General features: G+C 36.2%; 1 protein-coding gene across 1 annotated transcript in view; it reads right to left on the bottom strand.

Annotated features, from left to right (window-relative positions):
- Positions 1–2,933: 2,933 nt before the first annotated feature.
- Positions 2,934–25,843, bottom strand: part of sorcs3a (sortilin related VPS10 domain containing receptor 3a) — a 124,161-nt gene continuing 101,251 nt past the window's right edge. The window contains exons 21-26 of the mRNA XM_079616912.1: positions 25,687–25,799; positions 17,618–17,749; positions 16,434–16,533; positions 10,930–11,035; positions 9,685–9,827; positions 2,934–7,111 (exon numbers count right to left, since the gene is read on the bottom strand). Coding sequence (XP_079473038.1) covers positions 7,053–7,111; positions 9,685–9,827; positions 10,930–11,035; positions 16,434–16,533; positions 17,618–17,749; positions 25,687–25,799 — 653 coding nt within the window. The 3' untranslated portion in view covers positions 2,934–7,052. The remainder of the gene's footprint in view (positions 7,112–9,684; positions 9,828–10,929; positions 11,036–16,433; positions 16,534–17,617; positions 17,750–25,686; positions 25,800–25,843) is intronic.

The raw sequence follows: 25,843 nt of genomic DNA, 5'->3' as shown, positions 1-25,843 counted from the left end.
GCAGGTTTAGAGGCGGGGTCACGAATCGGGCAACTCGTAAAATACATACGAATTGCCATGAGATCGGGTTGAAATGACTTCAAAACCAATAATCTGAATAGTAATAGCCACGAAATATGCATATACATCATTGTGGCGAGCAGGACGAGGTCGAGGGACGTGAGAGGACGGCGCGAGACCGGTGGCGTGATTAATAATGAGCGACACCTGCACGACGCACCGGTCTCGTATCTCTCACGGAGGAGCGGAGGCATAAAGGAGGAGCGACGACAGTGGAGATCGAGAGAGGAACAGGCCTGAGTTTATGTTGTGTTTTGTTTCTGTTTTGTGTGGCCAGCAGTCGCCCGCGAGCTATTAAGCTTATACTTTCATTTTACTTTCGTATTTGTCTATTTATTTATTAAAATCTTGAAATGTTCGCCGGTTCCCGCCTCCTCCTTCCCATAACAACATACCTCGTTACAATCATTTCGACGCGATAATATCAAACGGTTTATGGTTATTTCACTCTTTAGCTCATAATTATTTTCAAAATATATATTTAAAAAAATAAGATAGATTTTCAATGTACATACACACAAAGGCATTTGAAAAGTAGGCTACACGATATTACATTATTAAAATAATAAAAATAGTCGCTGTAGTTGAAGAAACATCACTGGCCTATTGATGGAGAAAATGCAGCTTTGATGAAAGTGTTTGTTTGTGTGTGTGTGTGTGTGTGTGTGTGCGTGTGTGTGCGCGCGTGTCCCATAAGTTCAAGGCTACAAACTAAAATGCCCTAGCTAAAGTGATAATTAATGCATCACCAGAGGGAGTATCTTTCATATATCAAAGTGTGATCACTGAACTCACAAATCATCTGCCATTGGGGGAATTGATGTATTTACGGACTCGGAGAACTGTATGGGAACTCGGCCTTGGGCTAAATTTAGATTCCCTCATCCGCACATAAACAGCAACTATCATTCACGCAGAATCGCAGTGAAGACATCCACCTGTCATTCCACAGAAGAATCCCCCAGTCAGTCGGTGAAGGACGCCTTGTGTGTTTTTAGGTTAGCGAATCAGACCAAACGCTACGCTGAATCTGTTCTCCGATTCGCTGTTTTCCGCCCTGGAACGGCAGTCATTTTGTAGAAAGGATTAAACAAATTTATTTGGCCCTCTTTTTCGCAGATCTACCCAGCAAAACATGTCACGCAGTCGCACACCTCCAAATACCCTCGGCACCTTAGTGCCTCTGTTTATAGAACGACTTGAGAGGCCTGTGATAGCATCCTAAGTTTCCGCCTAAGGTTTTCCTTGTGTACCTGCACGATTCGCCTCCGGCACACACCAGCTGTGCACACTTTGCCAAAAGACACTAATGACAACAAAACATCATTAGAAACCGAGGATCCCGCCACTGTAGCGTGAACCGTGAACTCGCGATTCGGGAAAATATCACAGACAGGAAACCGCATCTGATGTACAAAAATACATTTATTTGAAACGATTCCAAAATGACAATAGTTTTCCATAGAAATATCGAAATAAAGATGTAACAATAACCATGAGTCATGCAGCTGTAGATTTTGTGCGACGGGAGATTACAATTATTTGCTCGTCAAAACATTACTGGTTTTCTATCACACGTAAATCGTATGGCGAGTTTCTTTTCAACCAGCTTCATTTTGCTTTAATGCCTACAGTGTCGTTATTGATACAAAGTTATGATTCATATCACAAAGAGAGTGTCGGAACAGCAAATAAAACCTGATGGATATGACACAACTCCACTGAATGAGAGAGGGCTCATTAGCACAGAATGGCAATAAATAAATAAGCGAAAAAGAAAAGAGTAGTTAAACATCCGCAAGTACTTTCCAACATCAGCAAGAGAGTCTCACTGACCTGCTCGGCTCTCCAGACTAACCAGAACTTTTACACCGAAGGCTGTGATGATGTGCATGACCATACACAATCACAGCCAATCAGAACATGTTCTTGTTTGACATATAGTTGTGGAGCTGAGTTTTGGACCAATAAGATCAGTGCAGTGCAAATATCATATTTAACATTGTGAAAATGTTCAAAATGAATTGATAGATCTGCACATTTTTAAGAAAACTTTGTCAACCTAAGGAAACAACAAAAAGCCTTGATACTTGTAACTTGGGATGGATGGTAAGGACAAAAACGATTTAACTGGGGAAAAATGAGCGGTAACACTATTACAGAGGCATTGTTACACACTGGTATAAATTATGTATGAAATTAACCCTAAACCAAACCCTCATCCTAACCCTATAGTATTATATAGTTAATTATTATTACTCAGTACTTAAATGAATAATTACACTGTAATACTGACAACCTTAAAATAAAGTGTAACCAAATTAGCGTTACGTCTTATAGATCTTCGGCTTTGTGCCTCGTAAGAACACAGATTTACGTGAGTGGAGGACTAAAGATATAAGCAACAATGAGTAATAAAAAAAAAAAAAATCAATGTTGATATTAGAGCGAGATTGTAAAGATAATGCGGCGGCGCGGTGAGATGAACATGCGAGTGTTAATGAGAGACCGCGACAGGATGGTAAAGTACCAGTTCCCTCGACTCGAGGCCCGTGCTACTGTAATTGCATGCTGACTTCAGCACACTGTAGAGGCTCTGAGAAGTGGAGATTAAGGGTAAAACACTGTTTCATGTCGCACTGCTTTGGACTTCACAGACATCATGAATTAAATGAGTCTCTGTGGCCCGTTTTAAGTTTCTTTATGGAGGGGGAAGCGTGTTAAGCATAACTAGCATCTGCGGAGACTATGCTCACGTTTACAAATGCAAAGCTGTTTTCAGCAGCTCTAGAGCTGTTAAAGACACCATGGTAACGTTAAAACCGTAAAAAAAAAGTTAAAAAGTTTGGGATTGTACATTTTTTTTTAAATAAATTTAAAGACAGTATCTTATGCTCATCAAGACTGCATTGATTTGGCTAAAATAGTAATATTATGTAATACAATTTATACACTATGGAAGCTTGTTTCTGCCACTGATTTTGTTTCAAAATAATAATTGCCACTTTTTATCTCGCAATTCCGACTTTTTTTCTTGTAATTGCGAGTTTATATCTCTAAAAGGAGTCAGAGTTGTGTTAAATTTTTTTTTTAATTGCAATTCTGATTATTTCTCGCAATTGTGAGTTTATATCTCGTAATTCTGAGAAAAAATTCAGAATGTCGAGATAAAAAGTCAGAATCGTGAAAAAAATCTGATAAATCAATAAAAAAGTATTACATGGTAGAAACAAGCTTACATAATATACTGTATATATTAAAATTTAATTTATTCCTGTGATGCAAAGCTGAATTTTCAGGATCATTACTCCAGTCTTCAGTGTCACATGATTCTTCAGAAATCAGTCTAATACTGTATGATGATTTGCAGCTCAAGAAACATTTACTATTATTATCAATGTCGAAAAAAGTTGTGCAGCTATACTATTCTTGTGGAAACCATGACACTTTTTTCAGGATTCTTTGGTCACTTTTGATCAAATTAATGCAATCTTGCTGAATAGATGTATTAATTTCTTAAAAAACAAAAATATATAAAGAAAATCTTACTGACATTAAACTTTTGAACAATATGTTTCAAATATTTTTGAATTCGCTTCCATGTGGTGGAGTAAGTGTGTCAGCTCTTTAAGTTCTACATTCGAAACATGAGGTCACATTGGATAGAAATCAGAACGAACCGTAGAACATGTTGAGGTTGTGGTTAGTCTGGCTGGTATATCAGTAAACTTAGAGTCTGAGATGATCATAATACACAGAATATAAAATAAAATCTGTTCCAAAAACCTAGTTAGCCGTCTAGGTATCATTTTAAGGCGTCATAGTGCTCCCAAGGCAAAGACTAAAAGGATTCATTCTAAAACAATCTTTTTTGGGGGACAAATTCTGATCACTGCATCTAACATGGAGAAGGCAATCCCATAATGCATTGAGAAAGAATGCATGATGGCACAATATTGATTTTACATATAAACAAGTCAATGCTTAATCTAATTAGACAATCATATTTTACCAAATATTTGTTTGTGCGCTTTATTTTAAACATATGATCAGTATCAGAGTATCACTTTTAGCTTAGCAACATGCTAACAGCAAACGCCATTGAAATCAATTTCGACTCAAGTCTCTTCACGCGAGGAGCACTATTTGCCTAGTTCCAAAACAGAGGTTTTGTTTAAATTAGGCAGCCGACTAAGTTTTCAAAACAGAATATTAACGTACGGTGCATGCATTCATTACAATGATTATAAAACAACAAAAAGGGCAAATAATTTCTTCACTAATTCAGCACTAAATAAAGAGAAATACTGAGGCATCTATCCATTTACATAATTAAAAAAATAATTTTTAAGAATAATTTGATTGTTCTGTTTCACGCAGGAAAAAAACTAAAAACATATAAAGCATGGATTATACATGAAGCACAATGTTTTGATTTGTAATATGTCACTAATTGAATAGAACAGGTATAAATTGCTTGGGAAGTCATTTTGGCCAAAGTCCCTTATATTCTGATATATTGCTATACAATTACATTCACAATGGAATCTAAGAAACCACCTGCTTATTCATGAATTATATTCATCTTGTGTGAAACAGGCAATCAACTCCAATACAGAATGTCTAACCATATACTGAAACACTGCTCTCTCTATAGGTTCAACTTTAAATCTGAGGTCAAAATCCAGAATGGCAACACTGAAGCATATGCAATACATCTTTACTATTTGTCTTGTACAATGCATGAATAATTATAATAATAATTAAAAAAAACTATTTACAGCACCGGTTTATCTACAGCACATCAATGAATCACTGTTTCAATTCGTAAAACACCTCTGAAACGTATAGCAGACTGCGTCCAGTGAAGTCTTCATTTCTATTATATTTACAGTATAAGGATATGAAATGAAAATACACTTGCTGTATATACAGAGAAATTAAAACTTGAGACTTATTGTACAGTTCAATGGTTTTTCAATCCCTGGGAGATGAGACACCTTAAAAATGTATGCAAAAAAAAAAAAAAAAAAAAAAAGCACTTAACTCAATCATGGCAGTTTGTTAAACTGTTTTAAATTAATTTAAAACTCGAAATGGCCAGCGATTATGATGAATAAACATTATTCAAAAGGCATTCTTATTTGTAAGGCATTCACTTATGAAGCAAAATGACCATGTAACCCCTTTTTATCTACAAAAAAAAAAGTCCAAAGTACAAGCTGAATGTAAAATAATTTCATGGAATGCACACGGACGGTACATTATATATATGAGGAGCTTACAGGAACTTACATTTAGCTGAAGGTATGTTAGATTTAAAGTTTTATAATATTTTCAAGAAAGATATCAAGCTCTATTGTGTCTATGTTTGTATATCAAGAGATTTATTCCACAAAACATTCTCAACGTTTGATATTTCATGGACTTTTAACTAAGAAACCATAAAAGCTTAGCCATAGAGATGTGATTTTTAATAGTATTCCCGCTTTATAGAAGTACAAAAAGCTTGCCTTCAAATTGACATTTTATCACAGTGCTTTTGGGAAGGTATCTCACTTCTTGACTGAAAAATTCACATTTTAGTCCATATCTCTCCGCCTTCAGACAAAGGCGAGATAAATGTGTAATTAAAAGTTGAAACGTTTCAACGACTAACAATTTGGAAGATTGCAAAGCAGGATTGCTTACACGAAGGCAAAGCTGTGATAGGCCTCTTTACACCTGCTATTAAGATGCATTTTGGTCGATCGAATCACAAGTCACAAGACACATACCCGTTTACACTTGTTGTGTTAATCCGTCTCTTTTGTCCACTTTCACACACTTCTGTCCTGATTTCTTCAAGGGGAGTCTATGGGTGGGTAAATGTATGGGTTTTTGTTATAGATCTTTCGATCAAATGGACAAAATAAGCGTGCGCAATTTACATATGAACGCGCTTTAAGACAACAGATAAACTTAAGGAGAGCATCAGTTTCGTTTCCGCTCTGACAGCCGCAAGACCACGCCGAACGCTGTGGGTGTGTGTTAGAAATCAGGAATGGTGAGAGAACATTGTGCTTGGTGTGTTTGTTTTCATATTCAAACCAAACTTAGGTCTCCAGCTGTCAAACTTTAAATCCCGTCTGGCTAGCGCGCTTCCCATAATGTTCACGCATTAGGTCAGTAGACGGAGAGTAGGAGGTCTTTTGTGGCTGTTTGAACTAGAACTGGAAGTGGTCGAAAGTGGACAAGCTTAAAACGTGTTAGACCCTGTTTACACCTGTATTTAGCGTCGTCCACTTGTGATCCGATCGACCGAAACGCATCTTAATACCAGGTGTAAACAGGGCCATAGAGAGGGATTTAAACACTGTTGGCTTTTTTTGTTGTTGTTGCCTCAGCTGCAATTTTGCTCCCTCAGTTCAAGTTATAACAAATATAAAAATGAGATGACCTACTGAAGAGATTAAAAACCTAAAAATTAAGTTAATATAGCCACTAAAAGCACTCTTCACAATGTGTGAAAATCAGTTTGAACAGTTAAACAAACTTGGCATAAGTTGTGACCCAACAAAATCACAGTTTTTGAAACTAAAAGCCACTTTTTTCCCCACAATTTATATTAATCTGAAAAACTGACTCAGACTAACAAGCGTAAGTTCGATGATGCACAAAGGAAATGCACTGAGAGAGGCGTAGTGGCTTTTCCCCCACCGTCTGCACTTTGTTCTGTAATATTCAGAACGGACCGTTTGGAATTTCAAAAGTTGGTCAATTCCTAAGCATGTTTTCGGTGACTTGTACTGTAGTTAAGTCTATTCTTCTTTTCCACACAGATCGTAACAAACAAGACATCCATGCAAATCAGAGCTCCTTAGAAAACTATTAACAATGACAGTGTTTTGAAATTACAAAAAAAGCAAAGGAGGAAAACTGTCAACCTTTAAAATTGTGATACCTCTGTACACATTTTTACAATACACCTCCATCTTTTTTTCCTGATGTTTTCAGACACTCGTGCAGTTCGGGATCTCCCTTGTGCTTTCACATGTGTTGATCACTCCACCTACGTGTCAAAGACAGAAATGACACATTAGCCTTCATAATTCAACAAATACAAATTCACAATTTTCTTCACAAATGTCCTTAAAGCTGCAGTCCGTAGTTTTTTCCTCTTTGTCGCCATCTCTGTTCGAAATCTACAATTGCAGTTATTCGCGGAATTATTCACTTTACGCGAGTTGTGCCCCGGCCCGGCACTGCGCGGATGAATCCAATGTTTTGAGGAGAACGTGCAGCTGTCAGTCACCGCGCCGGTGTGGATACTGTCATTCGGAATCACAGATTTACATTTTTGGAAGTATGACCAATATAATAATTTTCACCGGAATGTGATGGATCCGCCATCAAATTGATAAGTTTAATTATATCAAGTGCTGTGAGAAAAGGCTAAAAATCTCCATCTAAAACATCCTCATACGCAATATAGCCTATACTAACCAGTAAGGGAAGCAGATAGTTTTGAACACTGACTGGTTATGTACTTGCTTTTTTTTAACCCCAAAAAAGTTACGGAATGCAGCTTTAACAAAAGTGGTTGATTATGCATGTTATTCAGGGGGGAATAAATCCTAAATTTAATAACTTTCTCCACCTCTGCAACAACTTTTCTTCGATTTAAACCAGACCTACATACTTTTCACAATTCATTCAAACCTCAATCAAGTCTCAATATGATTTCAAGTGGAATATATGGTTTTGTTACATGCATAGCGAATGCCGTTTCACATTATCTCTAAATGCTTGATTATACACCCAACTATATATGACTCATCAATAAATGAACAGACTGAAAGTTTTCTAGTATTAGACTCATTAAAAATGTATACTGGTGAAGTGAAGAAAATTAATGTAAAGCAGGCTGGAAACTGAACCATTAAGTAAGAAATCAAGCAAAAAAATATAAATGCCCCCCACCCCCCCAATTAAACACCCACAGAAACAGTGGTAGGATTTATTTTCTGCATGGCACCGAATGTTGCATGTTTATTCATCACAGTTGTTGTTATCACACTGACCCCAATTTGACCCCTTTTATAGTTTAATCAGTGCTCTTTTATAATCACTGCTTAACAGCACCAATTAAATATTAATTTGCAGTTATTAAGCAATTACATGATCACAGAAGCATCCACTCGGGAAATAAGGACACTTGGGCCCAATGTAGAGAGTTCTCATTAGCATGCATTACGTGTCAGATTATAAACTCTCCTGATTCCAAGGGGTGTTTTTGTTCTGATAGTTTTCACTGCGTAATTCTGAAAGCTGATTGATTCATATTTTTAGTGGAAAACGGAGCGTCGCGGAAAATCTCGCCACTGCAACAGTAGTTTAATAATAGTACACAGGTCTGTGACTCAAATGACTAAAGTTGAAATCCTGTCCTTGCTTCTTATTCTTAAGAACTACTAAACCTAAGAGTGCTAGAAAAAGACAAATATTCATGTTTCCTGAAAAAGTCATGGCAACACATATTTTTAAATTACTTTAATTAAAATTTCAAGTTATACAGTACAAGATTCAACTAAATGTTTTTAAGTCAGTTTAATTTAAGTTGAAATCAAGTTATCAGCTAATTTAATTACACTTAAAAAATTAAGGCAGCAAGTGAACTTTTCTTACAGTGTTGGTATTGTTCACTAAGCTTTGCCTTTAAAATTTTTTTTTTTTTGTCAACAGGTGAATGGGATCATTAATCAAACAAAACGGGAAACTAAGGCTGTGTCCAAAATCATCCATATACCCTAAATAGGCCACTGTTTGAGGGGACACTCATTTGTAGTGGTGTCCGTAAGCATAGTGGACATTATCGAGTGAACTCATTCAATCCCACAATGCACCGCAATAACGAGTGTACAATTGATGTACTCTCAACGGCTAGAGAATACCCAATTTTCCAAACTGCTGGTCCAACGTGGGTACAGCGTAATATCACACAGGTATAAATTCCTTTTTGATTGATTATAAAAACATTTTATCAAGGTTTATACATGCTAGTTCCATGGCAGATTTCAAGATAAACCTTTTCATTACTACTGAAGCTGCCAGTTTGCTAAGTTTCAGATGATTATTAAATGGCAGGCACAAACTATGCAAATGCACTTCCGGCGCACTCAGTGTCCGAATTCACTCACTTGTTTTCAATCACTCCTTCAAGTGGACTATATTAGTGGAGTAATGTAGGGAATAGTGAATGAGGGTATAGCGATTTTCAACACAGCATAGGTCAAACTTAGAATGACAGAAACAAACACACTAAACAGAACTTGATCCTGGCAACATGGTCCAGCCGTGTTGACTTCGCCAATTCCTGTGGAAATTTTTTTTGTGACTAACCGACTCATTAAAATTGGGTAGACTACGCCTTTTCTCGTCGACTATTAGGGCCGACCCTAATTCAATTATTTTTTTCAACAACATACAGTTGGCAATTTTTATTTTATTTTTTTATGTATACTTTGTTATAAAAATGCTTAAAACAAGAAGAAAAGAAAAGCAATTTGACAATGCAGTAAGACAAATATGCATTTTCTCTTAAACTTTTTAATAATTGATTGATTTTCTTAGCATTTTACTCACGTTTGGCACGGGCCTCCAGCTCTTTCTCCATCAACTCACTCAGGGTGATTTTGGGTGTGGCGTCATTCTGGCCCACCGTATTGATCATCTCCTGCTCTTTCTCATGGTTTACCTCCGCATAGATGTTAATCCAGGGGATTTTTCTACACAAGTTTTTTGTTAGGAAAAACAAACAAACATTGTGTTTAAAAGGTGTAGTGTAATTTCTGTGCACCACTAGTGGCACCAAATGGAATTGCAATCTGTTGTGTTTGAGCAGATATTCAGAAATCAAAATCACATCAAATGAAATTACCAAAAAAGACAAATGTGAACAAATATGTTTGATTTTGCGCCCATTTCAGTAGCAAATTGGCATAACACGCATGACAACACAAGGTAAGGGCACAACTTAATCTGCAATATAACACGTTGTTAAATACTATGTGAGTGCAAGTGCAATCCTTCATTGTATTCCTGAAATAATGATGGCAGAGTATATTTAATAACTTCTGGAGGAGAAGTTGCACAGGCAATCAGAGGTAGACAGAAGCAAAATACATCGTCTTGATAACGCAGTGACAACCCGGAAAAAATTACAGCAATGTATTAGTAATTCCCCCAAATTTCATGGTGTACTTTTCCAACACGCAAACCAGACTGTAATGTGTTTGCCATTTTCTAAGCTCACTTTTCATTTTTATGAATTAGAAATGTCCCCCCCACCCCATTTTTTCCTCTTCAAATTACTATTAATTTTGTAAGCTAATTGCTTTGTTTTTCCAAGTGTAACATTTCCATAAATATGCTTCCTTTTTAAATTACTTGGGGGGTGAAAAATTATATCCATTATTAATGATTGTTTCAACATTTCCCTGAGTCTTTTCCATTTGAATTATTTTGAGACCAAATAAATTATTCAAAGCATTACAAAACAGTTTTCCAGTAGAGGAACCACAGCTGCATATTAAACAATCCATTGATATTTTCCTGCACTTTCACAGTAAGGTTTTTTTTTTTTTTTTTCAAAAATGTTTCTACCATATGCAAACTAATAACTAGATCTCACAACTATCATGAGTAAAAATAGCACTGCCTGATGCAAAGGAAAGTCGCTCCTGATACCGTCCCATCAAATCTTACTTTATCTTTATATATAGATAAACAGAAACGAGAACTATGGTGTGCATGAAAAGAAATGAAGTTCAATAGCTGGAGTCCTGGTAAAAGGAATGTGTGATATAAAAACTGTTTGCATGGATATACCTCTTAAATTTGTAGATGAGAAATACAGCTAAGCCCAAAAACACCACCGACAGAAGCATCAGCATTGCAGAACTGCTGTGTCTCGGGATGGAGTCAACCAGAGGAGCTGCGACAAAGACAACAACAATAGTTAATTATAGAGTTTTTATAAGAAAAAAAGAAACCCTCATATATCTTCCAGATATTGCTTTATATGTACAATTCTATTGTTGTTGTTTTTTCTTTCTTGTTTAATATTTGTATTAAGCTAAGACACATTAAATTGATCAAAATTGACAGTAAAACTTTTTTACTTTTTTTTATTTCAAATAAATGGTGTTCTTTTCTACTTTCTATTCATCAAAGAAAAAACTATCATGGTTTCAACAAAAATATTAAACACCACGACATTGATAATAATAAGTCTGTCGAAAACACCACGGTTTCAACATTGATAATAATAAGAAATGTTTCTTAGAGCAGAAAATCTAAATATTAGAATTATTTCTGACTTCTAAGAGAAATCTTACTGACCCCAGAACATTTTTACAGTAGTGTATATTTTCTAATCTTTTATAACTCTTTTAATATAACTTATTATATATAATTTACTCTATTACTGTATATATCCCCTTATATTGGCACAGCCATTACATATTTAAAATAGTAATATCCTATACTAAATCTAAACTAATCTTGACAAACTATATATCATTTGAAAGCTTACAATCTCTAGTTTAAATATTTGGTGACTGACTTTCAAAATAAATTACAGAGGAGCGTAATTTATCAATCTGCAACAAGAATATTTTCATACTCCGAAGGCGTGTTCAGACCTTTATTTTGAAATAGTGATGAACATGAAAAATCATGAAAGAATGATAGAAACCTCAGTTTGTTTTCATGCCAAGAGTTCAAAAGATAGCATCCATCCAATTCTTTTAGAAAAAAATGTCTGAAAATGTTTTAAATATAAAGAAAAAAAGAATAGATTCACCATTTGTGATGTGGCAGTGAGCTATAATGCACATATGTGTTATTTTTGTTTCTTAGAGGTTAAATTCATTTCAAAATCTGCCAAACTTCCAATACTACTTCTGAATAGGATGTCTAGTTCATAAATTGTATGAAAATTGTAAAAATAATGGTTCAGATCAGATCACTCAAACAACATATGGAAATGGAGGTGCCTTTATATGGGCAGTAATGTCAACTAGTGAAAAAGTTTGGTACTGCGCCCAAACAAAATCTCACTGAAAGCTTACTTTTTGAGATATCAACCTACAATTTGAAACACAACTTGTTCAGATTTTTGGCTTTGATTTTTTTTTGCATTTTTAGAGTCATCCAGGTTTTGAAAATATATATTTTATACAAAATATGAATAATTACATGTTTAACATTGCACATTTTCATAAACTCAAACTTCAATAACTTTTTTTTCTGTTTAACTTTCTTAATTTAACTTCTACAAAAATCTGCCAAATGTCTTCTTAAAAACAAGACCAATCTTACATCTATTATATTACAAAGCATTCTTGAATTACAACCATTTAAGTTCGAAATGTGCATTTTCACGTCTATTAAAAAAAAGGGGGTGACACTTAAGGGGATATATAATATCCCTTTAAATATGAAGAATGTAATTTTTGTGTAAATATTAAAATGCTTTCTCCTATTCCAGCTTAATATTCAGAGAATAATTTGCTTTCAAAACATTGCTGTGTTTTAGCATCCCAACCCATCAACATTGTCTCGACCAATAGTGTGAGTTTGGGACTGCACTATCCGATGGTTTGACCAGTGGCGGATGGGAATTGTTCGAGAAATGACCTTGAAAACAAAACCTCCTGGTGATGTAAGTGGCATAGAAACTACACACTAACAGCTTTTAAAAGACATACTGCTAAAACCGATTCAGTATCTATTTTCTCTGAGGATATGACACTTGAATCATATTAATGAAAACCTATGAAAGTCAGAGCACTTATCCGAGGCAGATGATGTAAGATACTAATTTCTTTTGGCCTTACCTTTAATATAATTTCAACAGCACAATATTTGCAAGAGGATTCACAGCTAATTTTGTCGAATAACAATATCGTCTGAACAATATCCGTTTCAGAACAAAATGTACCAGTCTAAAAATGGCAATTCATGCAGATCTAAGACCTTTCATCACAAGTGAGGTAAAGAACTGAACTTGAATCGCATCTCCTGTGACAATTTCCACAAAACTTCTTCCACTCTCTCAGAGGGACTTCTGCCAATTGTTGGCATCCCTTCAAAATTGTTCATGGGTGCTTTACACCCACTGACTGTATATTTCCCCCGTGACTGTGCTGTTGAAAGATAGCTCCATGAATCCTCTGACCTTTCCGAAAGAATCTTGAATGCTTTCCAGAACTTTGGCTATGAAAACGGGAAAAGAAATGGGCAAAGGAGGCGGCCAATGTTTTGCTGTAAAAATGGTTAATAGCTCAGACCATGAGTCACAGTAAGAGAGCGTTCATTCTCTACTACTCAATGCTATTATCGCTACAAGAAATGAGTAACCATTATCACATGGCTGGCCTAGTTGTGACACAGAATAGTAAAGGTATATGTGGCACATGGCGGAGTACAAGATGATGAATATAGGCTAAATTAGAAATAATTCAGTAAAAGCATGCCAGACATATTTTTATTTGGGATTCTGGTTCCAACTTTCAACTTCCAATTCAAATTATTTATTCATTTGGCCCATGTTTAGTTTTATCCAAAAATGATTACAGTGTTTTTATGTGTGTTTCCAAGGAATCAAACACATGCCTGTTGCTACGCTATAATGAAGGTAATATATTTCTGTCATAATTTCAAGTTCACTCATTCATTCTGAGACGTGCAGAACATGCAGACTTTATATTTAAACAGCAGTTTAATAATCACAGATGGCCTCCATATTGCAATTTGAATTTGATTAATTGTACAAGCCTAATTTTTGATTTATGAATCCAATTTGGTGGCATTCTTATACAGTATATCCATTTTAATGACTGGAATCCACAAATCCAGCCATGGTTTCTCCATGCCAAAAATCACAGGGCCCTACATATTACTCCAGTTTAGCTATAGGAAGCGATTTCAGTTAATTTGTTACCTGAAATATTCCTTAGTGAATAAACAACACGAAAAACAACACTATTAAATGAAATACCAAGTTCTGAATATGAATAATTTTTGCCTAAAGGATGGCTGCGTTTCATGAAACCTTCATAACGCTACGTTGTTCATAAGTTACAACTTAAGCTGTACCTTATCGTTAATACGTGTTTCCCGAAACGTTCTCTTAGTTAAGAATACCTTCTGTAAGTCATACGTTCGGAAGGTTGGTCTGGACCACTCTTAGCTTTAGGTTATCACTGTTGCAGGTCTATAGGAATATAATTCAAAAGTTTTAATACACCCACATTCAATTAGGCTAATTTAAGTGTTTTCATGCAAATAATAAAATTGTCATTACACCGATTGTTGTTAGATTTTTAATTATAATATTATAATTAAATTAATTATATTATCCAAAGGTACATTAGCTGGCAAACCATTAAAGGCTTAATAGTCCATTTAAAGGGAATGATTGTGGTGGGGAGTTTGCTCAAACTATGGCAGCGAATAGTTGTTCTAAAAGACGGCGTCGTCTGCGGAGCGCTTTCAGAGGCCAGTGAAAGCTGTCAGTTTAGTCCTATTCGAACGCTAATTGTTTCTCATGGGCTCGTACGGTATTCTAAACATTTACAGGGGTAAGTCGGTGATTTTATTGCCGTCCGAATCCATAATGTCAGTGTATTTTCCTCACCCAACCCGCGTAAAAATCTCCGGCCAAATTACCTACTGTTTTTTGACGAACATCAAGGTCGTGTGGTAATTTAACTGCCGTCCGAATCCACATATCTTAAAGGTGAACTATGCAGGTTTTTTACCTTAACTGAACAGTTTCGGAGTCATTGGAATGGTTATATTACTTTTTTCGGGTTGAATGGTGGTTGTCTCGCACCCCCCTATCACCTGTGAGCGGAAAAACCACCCTTGCAACTTTGGGCCAGCGGGCCGCCGCCTCATCAGGAAGTATCGTGTGATATCAGGTCTCAAATGTAACAAATTGCTTTACGGCAAAAAAACCTGCTAAAATTCTGTCATTATTGCGCTCCCTCACGCTGTTCGATTTTTTATAATATCCCATGAGCATAAATACAATTTCAACTATTTCTGAATACGGGTTATGCGCAACATTCTACAAAACGGGTATAACTACTTCCGGCTGTCAGCTACTGAGGTAAACACAGCGTAGCGACCTTTTATAGCCTGTGTTTACAGGAGCTACCCATACTATCAATTTCCTATGTACACCGTATTGCCAAACGGACGTCCAGAGCCCCGAGTACTCTATTAGACAAAGGATTTAAGTTTTGCGCTTTTTTTTTTCTTTTTCTTTTTTACTCTAAAGTTTGATCAGAAATTAGAATGTTATTATAATAAGCAAAAATTTACAGAAAATTAACAGTTACCTCAGAGATCACCGCACCTCAGAGATCAAATACCGCTGCGGAAGTGAAAAGCGGAAATGCTTATACCCGTTTTCCGGTTCGAACGCTGGGCGCTCCGCATAACCCCTATTGCTTCTTTAATAAAGAACACCGCTTTCTCACATAATGTAGTGAATTAGCCCCTGCACGAGAGAGTAATTGATTCTCGAGTCATCGATATCAACAGATTCAGCACCATCGCCACGGACAGCGCCAGGTAACGTCGCACGTAAGAAGGTACATCTTAAGCAGTTTCCTAAGGTATGGTTCGGGGAACACACCTAAAAATGGTATACCTTTAGTTAAGTTATACCTTAAGAGTCTTCGTAGCGCGCTAAGAGACAACGTTATCGGGAAACGCAGCCCATGCTATGAACAATGAGTCACTAATTAAACTGATTTAATGACAATCATACGGACTTACAGTTCAGTGAGTAAGTGAGTGAATGATTCAATGAACTGAACTGAATATCAAGATTGAGATTCTTTATGAGTGATTTTGAATCAAATTGCACAAAATGTTGGTTACAGTGTTTTGCAACAAGTTCAATCTTTTTTTTTTTTCAAAATCTTATTCAAAGCTGGCCAAATAAAACAAAACACCAGAAAACCAACTTCTATTCAGGGGAGACTTTTTTTTTCAACTTTGAATGTGAGAAGATCTTGCAAGCCATGATTGCTGGAGAGCAATTATCCAATTATCTTCCATAAGGCTTTCAGCATCACTAGTGGAGCATAAAAGCCCAATCTTTCAACAATTTATAGTGCTGACAAGCTTCTGGTCTCAAGAAAGCAATCAACAAAATTACTCTAGGGAACAGTATATGGCACCCAACAGAGGCTAGAGAGGGAGATCAACTGAAATACCACTGAGGTAATCAAATAAAAGCAGTCGCACACTTCAGTCATCAACTAAATCATGCCGAAATAGCAACAAAGAATATGTTTTCAACAGTTCGTTACCTAAAGTTAATTGCGTGATGTAAACGATGACCCGGGAGCCAGGTTTCAACTCGAACTCCAGCGAGATCTGATTCAATGCATTGACCAGGATTTCTGATATCTAGGAAAAGAAAACAGCATTCAGAACGGTTATATACAGACTTCAGAAAATGTGAGTGTCGCTTGCTATGTGGTTTTTTGCATGTATGCAGTTGCTAAGGTGTTCTAGGGTGGATTAAATAAGATAAAATCCGTGCTTCATGTTCGGTAGTAGATAATAGCCCATATATGCCTCTATAAACAGGATTCTGCCATCTTGTGTGTATCAAATACAGATCCTACTTAGACATTACTAAGGAGAAGATGCACAATGTAATGTCTAATATAAAATTTTGATCAACTGCAGTGTGACACTCATCCACAAGCAAGCAACTTCAGACTGTTGCGCTATATCCTGTCATGTTATCCATGTCATATTCACTGTGTGTACTGTGTGTAACATTAGCATTGCCTGGTCTTTATTTGAGAATATCTGTATCCCAGTGTGCACAGACTTACCAGACTATTGAGTGCACTGTTGGTTGGTTTACTTGCTTTTATTCATGATTTTAAAAAATCATTGCATTTTTAAAAATGCACTGAAAATGCATAATAGGACTACAAAATACGGAACTTGCTATTTTAAGTATACATCTGTTTATTTCTAATTTTATTATCAATTTATTATTAAATAATTTATTTCAAAATATTTTAGAAAATATTATGTAAAACAAATATAAATGTTACTGCAGAAATTGTTATGCTTGTGTTATTTACTATTGTAAAATTAAATGATCTGATACCATAACTATAGTTACAGTATAATGCTTTAAAAATCACTGCTAATAAACATTTTAACGTCTTAAATTGAGAAGTCCCTACTGTAAATGTCCTTGTCATGTAAGCATAATTAGACACTAGTATTTCTGCTATTATCACTGAGATAATTTTGCATTTAAAGTGAAAGATAATAGGTAAAAATGTCATACAATCCCCTTAGGGGATATTTTTGACACATCGTCTCCTTTATGCGGTGACAATAACTTTCATTGTAGCCCCAGGTAGAAGCTGTTCTTTTATTCTGATAAAGGTCCATCATTCTCAAGCCCATTTCAACCTTGACCATTAATGTGAAACCGTAGAATTTCCATCAGATCACGTCTAACCTGCTCCAGATCCTCCTCTGTCCGTTTCCTGCCATCCGATTGGTTCCCGGGAGGAAGCAGGAAGAGTTCCGCGGCAGTCGGGATGCCAGGAAACACGGCCACCAGCAGCTGTTCTTCTGGAACGTCAGCGACCTGGACAAAACAACACTAATTGCATAAGCCTCAATGATTTATATGTTACCGTCTCCTGCATTTATGAGGGTTACATTTATTTTAAACAAGGCTGATGGCTTCCAGTAAATCAGATTTGATGTATACAGAATGAATCCCGGCCAAGAAATTATTAGACGCAAGCGGTTATACACACATTGAATTCCTAAAAACCTCAATCAATATCTTTGTCAGAGAGCCACTACAAAAACTCAGAGGTCTAGACGTTATGGGCTGCCACAACGCCAATAAAGGGAAGCCCACCATGTACTCTCTCACTAAAGGCCATTTCCCTCATAAAGAGGAAATTATCCCACCTCAGGTAAATAATCTTTGTTTTATCTGCCACTGCCACGCAGGGCTCAACCGGTTATACAACAATAGCTCAAGAATAGACAGCCTGAGTATAATTTACAATGAGCAATGTGGCCAGAGCTGAAGCAGTCTTACGAATCAATACTCCGAGTCTAAGTTTGGACTCACCGCTGCAATATTGGAGAAAAAAAAAGCCCTGGGGCTCATTGAAGGATTCAGTCTATGTGCAACTACTGATATTCCTAATGATTAATGCACATCTACAAACTCCAGCCTTTATTTCTTTCTCAACACGCTAGATTCAACACACACCACCACCTTCTGTTGGCGAATTAAGGCCTAGAACGGCAATTAGACAGCAAAAGAGAGACATAATGTTGCAGGGCTCTTAATTACACCCTATAATAGCTTAAGAGTCATTGTTGTAATTAAATCAAAACATTCTCTTCCCAGACCGAAGAACTGTGGAATAACATTAAAAGGCACAGATGCAATAATCCATTATAGTAGAGGACAAAGTTGTTATTAAAGAGGTTGTTTAGGCATCTGTTGTGTTTTCTGTCATTGTAGTACATCTTTCCCCATTTAAGTCAATTTTTTGCTCTACTATTGACTCTCCACCAGAATGCAAATAAAGCTTCACAGGCAAATTTAAACAATTCAACACTTCTGTTTATTTACAATTTGTTCCAGTATTTTTCATTCAGATGAAAAAAACGCATTATTGTCATCTTTCCAACAGAGACCATCCATTGTGTAAATGCTTCCTTAGACGTAAAACCATCAATGCGAAAGTCCTTTTTTAGAGCACAAGATTCACAGGTGAACAATTTACTGAGAATTATTATAAATGGACAAATAAGCACATCATGAGCTGGATTTTTGCTGAAGGGTGTGCAGACGTGCACTCTGGACATGCTAAGAGTTCATAATAGGTAAATGTGGTGCAAATGGAAATGCAGTTCCTCCACATTCAGCTCTATATATAGGCTGGAGTTTGAATAGGAAAGTGTCTTCCTGTTACTGGGGAAACTACATTTACATTTGCACCACATACAGGTATATTTACCATACATGCACCGTTCAAAAGTTTAGGGGTGGGCTTTTTAAAATGCTTTTGAAAGTCTCTTTATTTGATAAAAAATACAGTAAAAACTGTAATATTGTGAAATATTATTGCAATTTAAAGAAGCCGTTGGAAATTTTAATATATTTTCAAATGTAATTTATTCCTGTGATGCAAAGCTGAATTTTCAGCATCATTACTCTGTCTTCAGTCTGTCGAAAACAATATTTTTGTGGAAGCCTTATATAAGCCGACACAAACTGTATATTCTACACTGAAAAAAGTGTGTTGGATTTACATTATTTAATCATGTAAATCAGTCCCACATGAATCAGATAAGTTAAACAAACATAATTTGTTCACGTAATTTCAACATTATGGAATTAAGTCATTTTTATAAGACCCAATTAAGTAGAATCAAAGTGATTGTATAGGTTCCCTGACAGAATTAATTAATTTTAATTTTAAATACTTTTGTCACATGACTGAATAATAAGATTGAACTTGCTAGTTAAGAAAATATTAGTTAGCAATAGCACATATTATCATGCTACGTGCTAAGCATTACTTGAGCAAAGCAGAAATAACATGCACTGTACCAGTCCGCGAGCAAATGCTCCACTCTTCTCCACAATGGAGATTAAAACAGTTCTAATAATTCAAACATAATTGAACATTAAACACTGTTAAACACTACCAAGTCTCCCCCTTTTCTCGTCTAGCTCAAAAACACATAAAATAACACTTAATTTCAACATTTTGAGTCTCCTAATTAAAAGCCAATCAAAGCATGCTGGGAACTACAGTTTCAGCAAAAATCATTTTCAAGTGCTTGATTGGTTCACATTCACCCTAAATAATTCAATGTAGTCGATTGCACATTTTAGAGAATTACATTAATTGAAAGCACAAAGAAATCAAGTTTAGAAGAGAAATAGATCTATCTATCTATCTATCTATCTATCTATCTATCTATCTATCTATCTATCTATCTATCTATCTATCTATCTATCTATCTATCTATCTATCTATCTATCTATCTATCTATCTATCTATCTATCAGGGCTGCACGATTAATCACAATGAAACTGCACGCGATTTGGCAAAGGTTGCGATTATTTTATGCACAGCTTGTCAGAAAGTGCCCTTTTATTGTGGCCAGCCTAAGGCACACCTGTGCAATAATGATGCTGTCTAATCAGCATCTTGATATGCCACACCTGTGAGGTGGATGGATTATCTCTAGGGATGTCAACGATTAATAGACGATCGATTAATTGTCGATAATACATTTAATCGATACAACTTCTCGATCTCGATTAAGCAGGTTCATGCGTGCTGCTCAAGCGCGAAACAAAGCGAGCGCGTTATATTTGGGACCGTTTTACATCTTCATTATGACTATAAGTTTGCATGTTCATTCGCAGCCTTTTGTTTTGTGCAAATGTAAGTTGTAATATTGTGTTTATTTTGTGTATGTCTATCTATTTCTGATTTATCTTATATTGGATGCATCCCTTGAATAAACGCTGTGGTGTGCGTGATCAGCTTCAGCGCGCGCAGCTACGGCACTGCACGACTAATAATGACTATTGGGAGGACTGTCATATTACATAACATTATAAAGAGAACAATATTGTAATAACACATTGTGCATTATTTGAGTTTAGTTGCCGTGCCGCGTTGCTCCAGTAAGAGAGCGTCCACAACATGAGTCATTCTGAATGAATGGCACGTAACTTAGTTCAAGTTCTCTTGTGCATTTGCGTCATTTTGTGCAGAAATAATTTGTAATATTATGTTTATTTTGAATATATCTGATTAGTTTTATATAGGATGCGTTTCTTTGAGTTAAATAACGCGCTAGCAAACTAAGTGCTCCAGTTTAATGGTAGCCTTCATTCAGCTCGCGCAGCTCAAACAGAAATGCACGACTAATAATAATGATGAATAACGTGGGACTGACATATTACATTACATGAGCACACTATTGTATTAAATAGTTGTGAATGCATTGGGTTTAGTTGCATTGGGTTTAGTTGCCGTCTTCAGTGCGATGTTCAGGGAGAGCACGTCCACAGTCACACATTCTGCACGCGTCTGAGGCGGCGTTGGTGACGCGTTGTATTAGTAGTAGTCATTATATTTGATTATTAAATAATTAATTTTATTAAATGATCAATCACATCGAAACATTTTACAATCCTACTAGCCCTTTATTTAGATTAAAAACCATTCTCATTCATTTGGTGAGGAACATCGCGTTTTGAGCAGAATTTGTTGGCCATGCCACTGCAGCAGACGCATATCGCAGTATTAAGGCTAACGATTAATCCATGGGCGTTGGAAGCAAAAAAAAAAGTGGGTGGGTCCTCCTCCAGAATTTTTTTACTGGAGTAAATGCCATTTCATGTATTCTGGTGCCTTTTAATTAAACAAGTAAACTAAACTCGGCTTCACGTCGGCCTGTTCTTTGCCTCCACATCGTGCATTAAATGCACAGCTATCCATGGATTATCCCGCTGATACCATGGTCATTTGCCAACATTGACAACTTAAAGCTGTTATTGATGTTTGCAATGCGATATTTGACTGGAAGGGTACAACAGGCGGTTATTTACGTCAGTTGCGGCTCGTTGAGAAATATAATGTAGCGATTTCAGCGGAAATGGAGTTTAATTCATTAGGGCGTTCCTCAAGTGGAATGGATTTGACTGACGGCGCTCTGAAAAGCGAACAGACATATGCGCTGAATGTAAAAGTGAGTGGGTCCAATATCATTGTTCTTAAACAGTGGGTGGGTCTTGTCCCACCCATATACAATGGTTCCGACGCCCATGGATTAATCGATTAATTGATCGTTAATTTAAACGACGATCAATCATGGGAATTTGTGAAAATTGACATCCCTAATTATCTCACTAACACAGATTTAGACAGATTCGTGAAGAATATTTGAGAGAAATAGGCCTATTGTGTACATACTGTAGGACAATTCTAAGATCTTTGAGTTCAGCTCATAAAAAATGGGGGCAAAAACAAAAGTGTTGCATTTATAATTTTGTTCAATCTATCCATCTATCTATCTATCTATCTATCTATCTATCTATCTATCTATCTATCTATCTATCTATCTATCTATCTATCTATCTATCTATCTATCTATCTATCTATCTATCTATCTATCTATCTATCTATCTATCTGACTCACTTTTCAATGCAATTGCAATGAATGATGTCTGAGGCTATTAAGCTTTCCTCGCCTCTGTAAATCATCACTGGATGTAAAATATTGTGAAGTAAAAACGTGTTTTCATGATTGATCATTGATGTCACAAGTGTTCAGGGATCCCTAGTGCAATGCGAGTCATACTTGCATCATGTCCTATTGTCTCCATTACATCAATAAATGTGGAGAAATGCCTAAAATAATAAAAGACAACTTATCATTGCTACCTCTTTCAGTATCAAAGTGTTTGGGATGCAAGTCCTGTGTTGACCGAGGCACTGGCTCTGCCTTTAACCCCTCTATTCTCATCTCCTCGGGCTGTTAAAGCGCTATCGCCCCGGTGCACCAGAACCGACGCTCACCTCGCATGCCCACTGCCTCAAACAGCCATCTTAAATGGACCTTGACTTTGATTATGTCTGAGCCTCGCTCTCCCTCTCTTTTTAATACACTGAGCTGTTTATCATCGGCAGTATGGATAAAGTGTATCTGCTACCTCTGGGCACTACGGGAGGTGTTTTATATGCGAGAGGATAAATGAAAGGAACGAGGAAAAGTGAGTCTCTTTACCACCAGAGCTCAATATTAAGGCATCAGGCTTTGAACTTGGTGTTGAAACAAAGGGGGGAAAAGTTGGAAGAGGACGGTTTTACTTCTGGAGAATTCTGGGTAAAGCCATTTGAGGCCAGGAACCCAGACTGGCAGATAATGAGAGAGAAAGAGCACATGTGGAAGACGGAGGTGCGTGTCACGGGCATGTGTGAGATCAGTAACCTCTTTGTGCTGAGCTATTCTGACCTTGTTCTCTGGCAGATTCCAAGGCTCTGTTCTATGAGGGAGTTTAGATTTAATTGAGATATTTAGGGATTGTTTTTGTGCATGTCTGAAATACAGAGACAATATGAATGGCTTGAGAAGAACAGTTTTTTAAACTGTGACAATATTTTGACAGTCTTTTTGATCAAATGCATAAACAAATTCATTCAAAAGCTTAAAAAAAAAATATCACTGCCACCAAACTTTTTGTGTAACATTACAAAAAACTACTGCAAAATGATTGGGCACAAACAGATTAACCCCTCATCCCCCAACCCAACATTCTTCCCGAAGTTACATCTTATACCGTAAACATTTACAACGTCAACTATCAAGAACAGTGTAAACATATCCTGCTCTGTTATTAATATAGCATGTACACATAATAAAAGGGCTGGGATTGACTTGGAAGGACAGTGATACGGTCCCAGGGTTGGACTGACAGCTCAGGTACATGTGTCTGCGTGTGTGTGTGCACTGAGATGGTGCAGTGTCAATGCATCGACCAGGGTGGGTTCAATCTCTCTGTCAGCACTCCCCCCCCCCCACACACCACACACACACACCACAGAGGGACTTGTCAGAACAGCAAGCCTTTACACCACCCAAACACTTCCCTAGTAGACAATGAATTACTCCCGCTGAGTGCCGTTTGCTGGCTAGTTCACAAGAGGATTTATGCAAATCGGTTAACACAGCCTGCAAAATCTGTGCTGAACACAATTTGCGTGACCTTGTGGGTCAGTTCTGAGTGCTAGGCGAGTACTAGATACACTTTACTACTGCTTCACCTCACCACTGTGATCTAGACATCTGAATTGGCTCTTCAGAATGTTCTTGTCTATTTTGGATATATGCCCTGTTATAACTGCTGCCATGACTAGGAATAGGACAATTGCACACAAACCTCTCCTTAAAATGAAGTTTAATTCACAGCCTGCTTTCTGCGGGCAGTAATATTGTAACGTTAATTGCACCACAAAAATAGGTGCTGAGTTTTGATATCTATAATAAGCCTAATTTACATATAAAGGACTTGTGTTTGAGCTGAAATGGAAGACAATGGCTTAATTAAAATACAGCGCAGTGCTATTTTAGTGCATTTAGCACCTGGTAAAGTAAGCTGTGGGTGGTTAGTAAATAAGATGCAGGATTTGGGGATGAAATACAGCTAAAGTGGTGCAACTGTGGAGTGAATACGCCCAACTGAGGAACTCGTTTCCTCCTGTGAGCCAGAGATATATATTTTTCATATTTAAATATATGCAACCAAAATACTTTGTTTTTCTAGTTAAGCATAAATCAAGGAAAACATGCTCAAAATCAATTTTGCCAGTGAGGTAGGAAAAATAAATGTAATTAAGTTTGTCTTATTGCTAAGCTGATTGTTTTCCCTTTAATCTAAATAACATAATAATATAATTAATTTAATAAAAGATAGTTTCAAATGTAAACAGAGACATTAAAACATAACATAATTGTCTTAATCAGTATTTTGAGAAAATATCAAAATGTATGCTACCAATAGTTTTTTAAGCATAAATTCAAAGAAAATATGTCAAAAACCAATTTGCCAATGATGTAAGAAAAATACATTTAATTAAATTTCATCTAGTTGCTAAGCCGATTGCTTTCTTTGATGTAATGGAATGTTTAATCTAAAAAAACATCATAAAAAATTTATTTAATAAATTAGGATTTCAAATGTAAATAGAAAGACATTAAAACACATCAAAATGTCATTTTCTAAATTTGTATTTCGTTTCTTGTTTTCCAGTGAAAATAACCAACCAAATAGGATTTTTAAAGAATAAAACAACAAAAATATGGACACAAATCAGTTTGTAAATAAAATAAAATGGATTCAAATTAAAATATTGAATATACCGGTATATATATATATATATATATATATATATATATATATATATATATATATATATATATATATATATATAAATATATATATATATATATATATATATATATATATATATATATATATATATATATATATATATGGATACATATAAGTACATGGATGTGAAATATTGATTTGAGTTAAATTATTTAATTCTTTATTATTTTAGACACACACACACACACACACACACACACACACACACACACACACACACATACACACACACACACACACACATTTCTTATAAGTGTGTACTGTATATGAAATAATAAACAATTTAACTCAAATCAATATTTCACATCCATGTACTTACCCTGTCTAGATTTATTTTGTGATTCTGACCATCTCACACGGCATTATACTTTCTAAGGATGTTTACTTATTATGCCCAAAAGCACAAATGTATTTGTTTTTCGGTGAACGAGAGCACAGAAGAGAAAGTGCACTGAAAAGGACAAAGGATCAGACAAAGACAACAGGAAATATTTGACCAGGATCTCTGGGAGCTACAGAGACGAGCCAAGAAAAGACAGCGAGAGACAAGACGGAGAGAATAAATTCCCACTCACCTGAAGAACAGCCTTCTTAATGACCCGGCCCACATCCTGTCTCCACTCTGGGATGTCGGGGTTGGCCTCGTCCAGATTAGGAGAGAAAGATAAAAGAAGCGATTTGAAGAATTCTGTCACAGAGGGAGAGAGAAGCAGAGGCAGACAGACCCTTAAT

Source organism: Phoxinus phoxinus (assembly GCF_949152265.1).
Source record: "Phoxinus phoxinus genome assembly, chromosome: 6".
Lineage (NCBI taxonomy): Eukaryota > Metazoa > Chordata > Actinopteri > Cypriniformes > Leuciscidae > Phoxinus > Phoxinus phoxinus.
The sequence above is the reverse complement of the archived record's forward strand: the minus strand, read 5'-3'. Positions and strand labels throughout refer to the sequence as shown.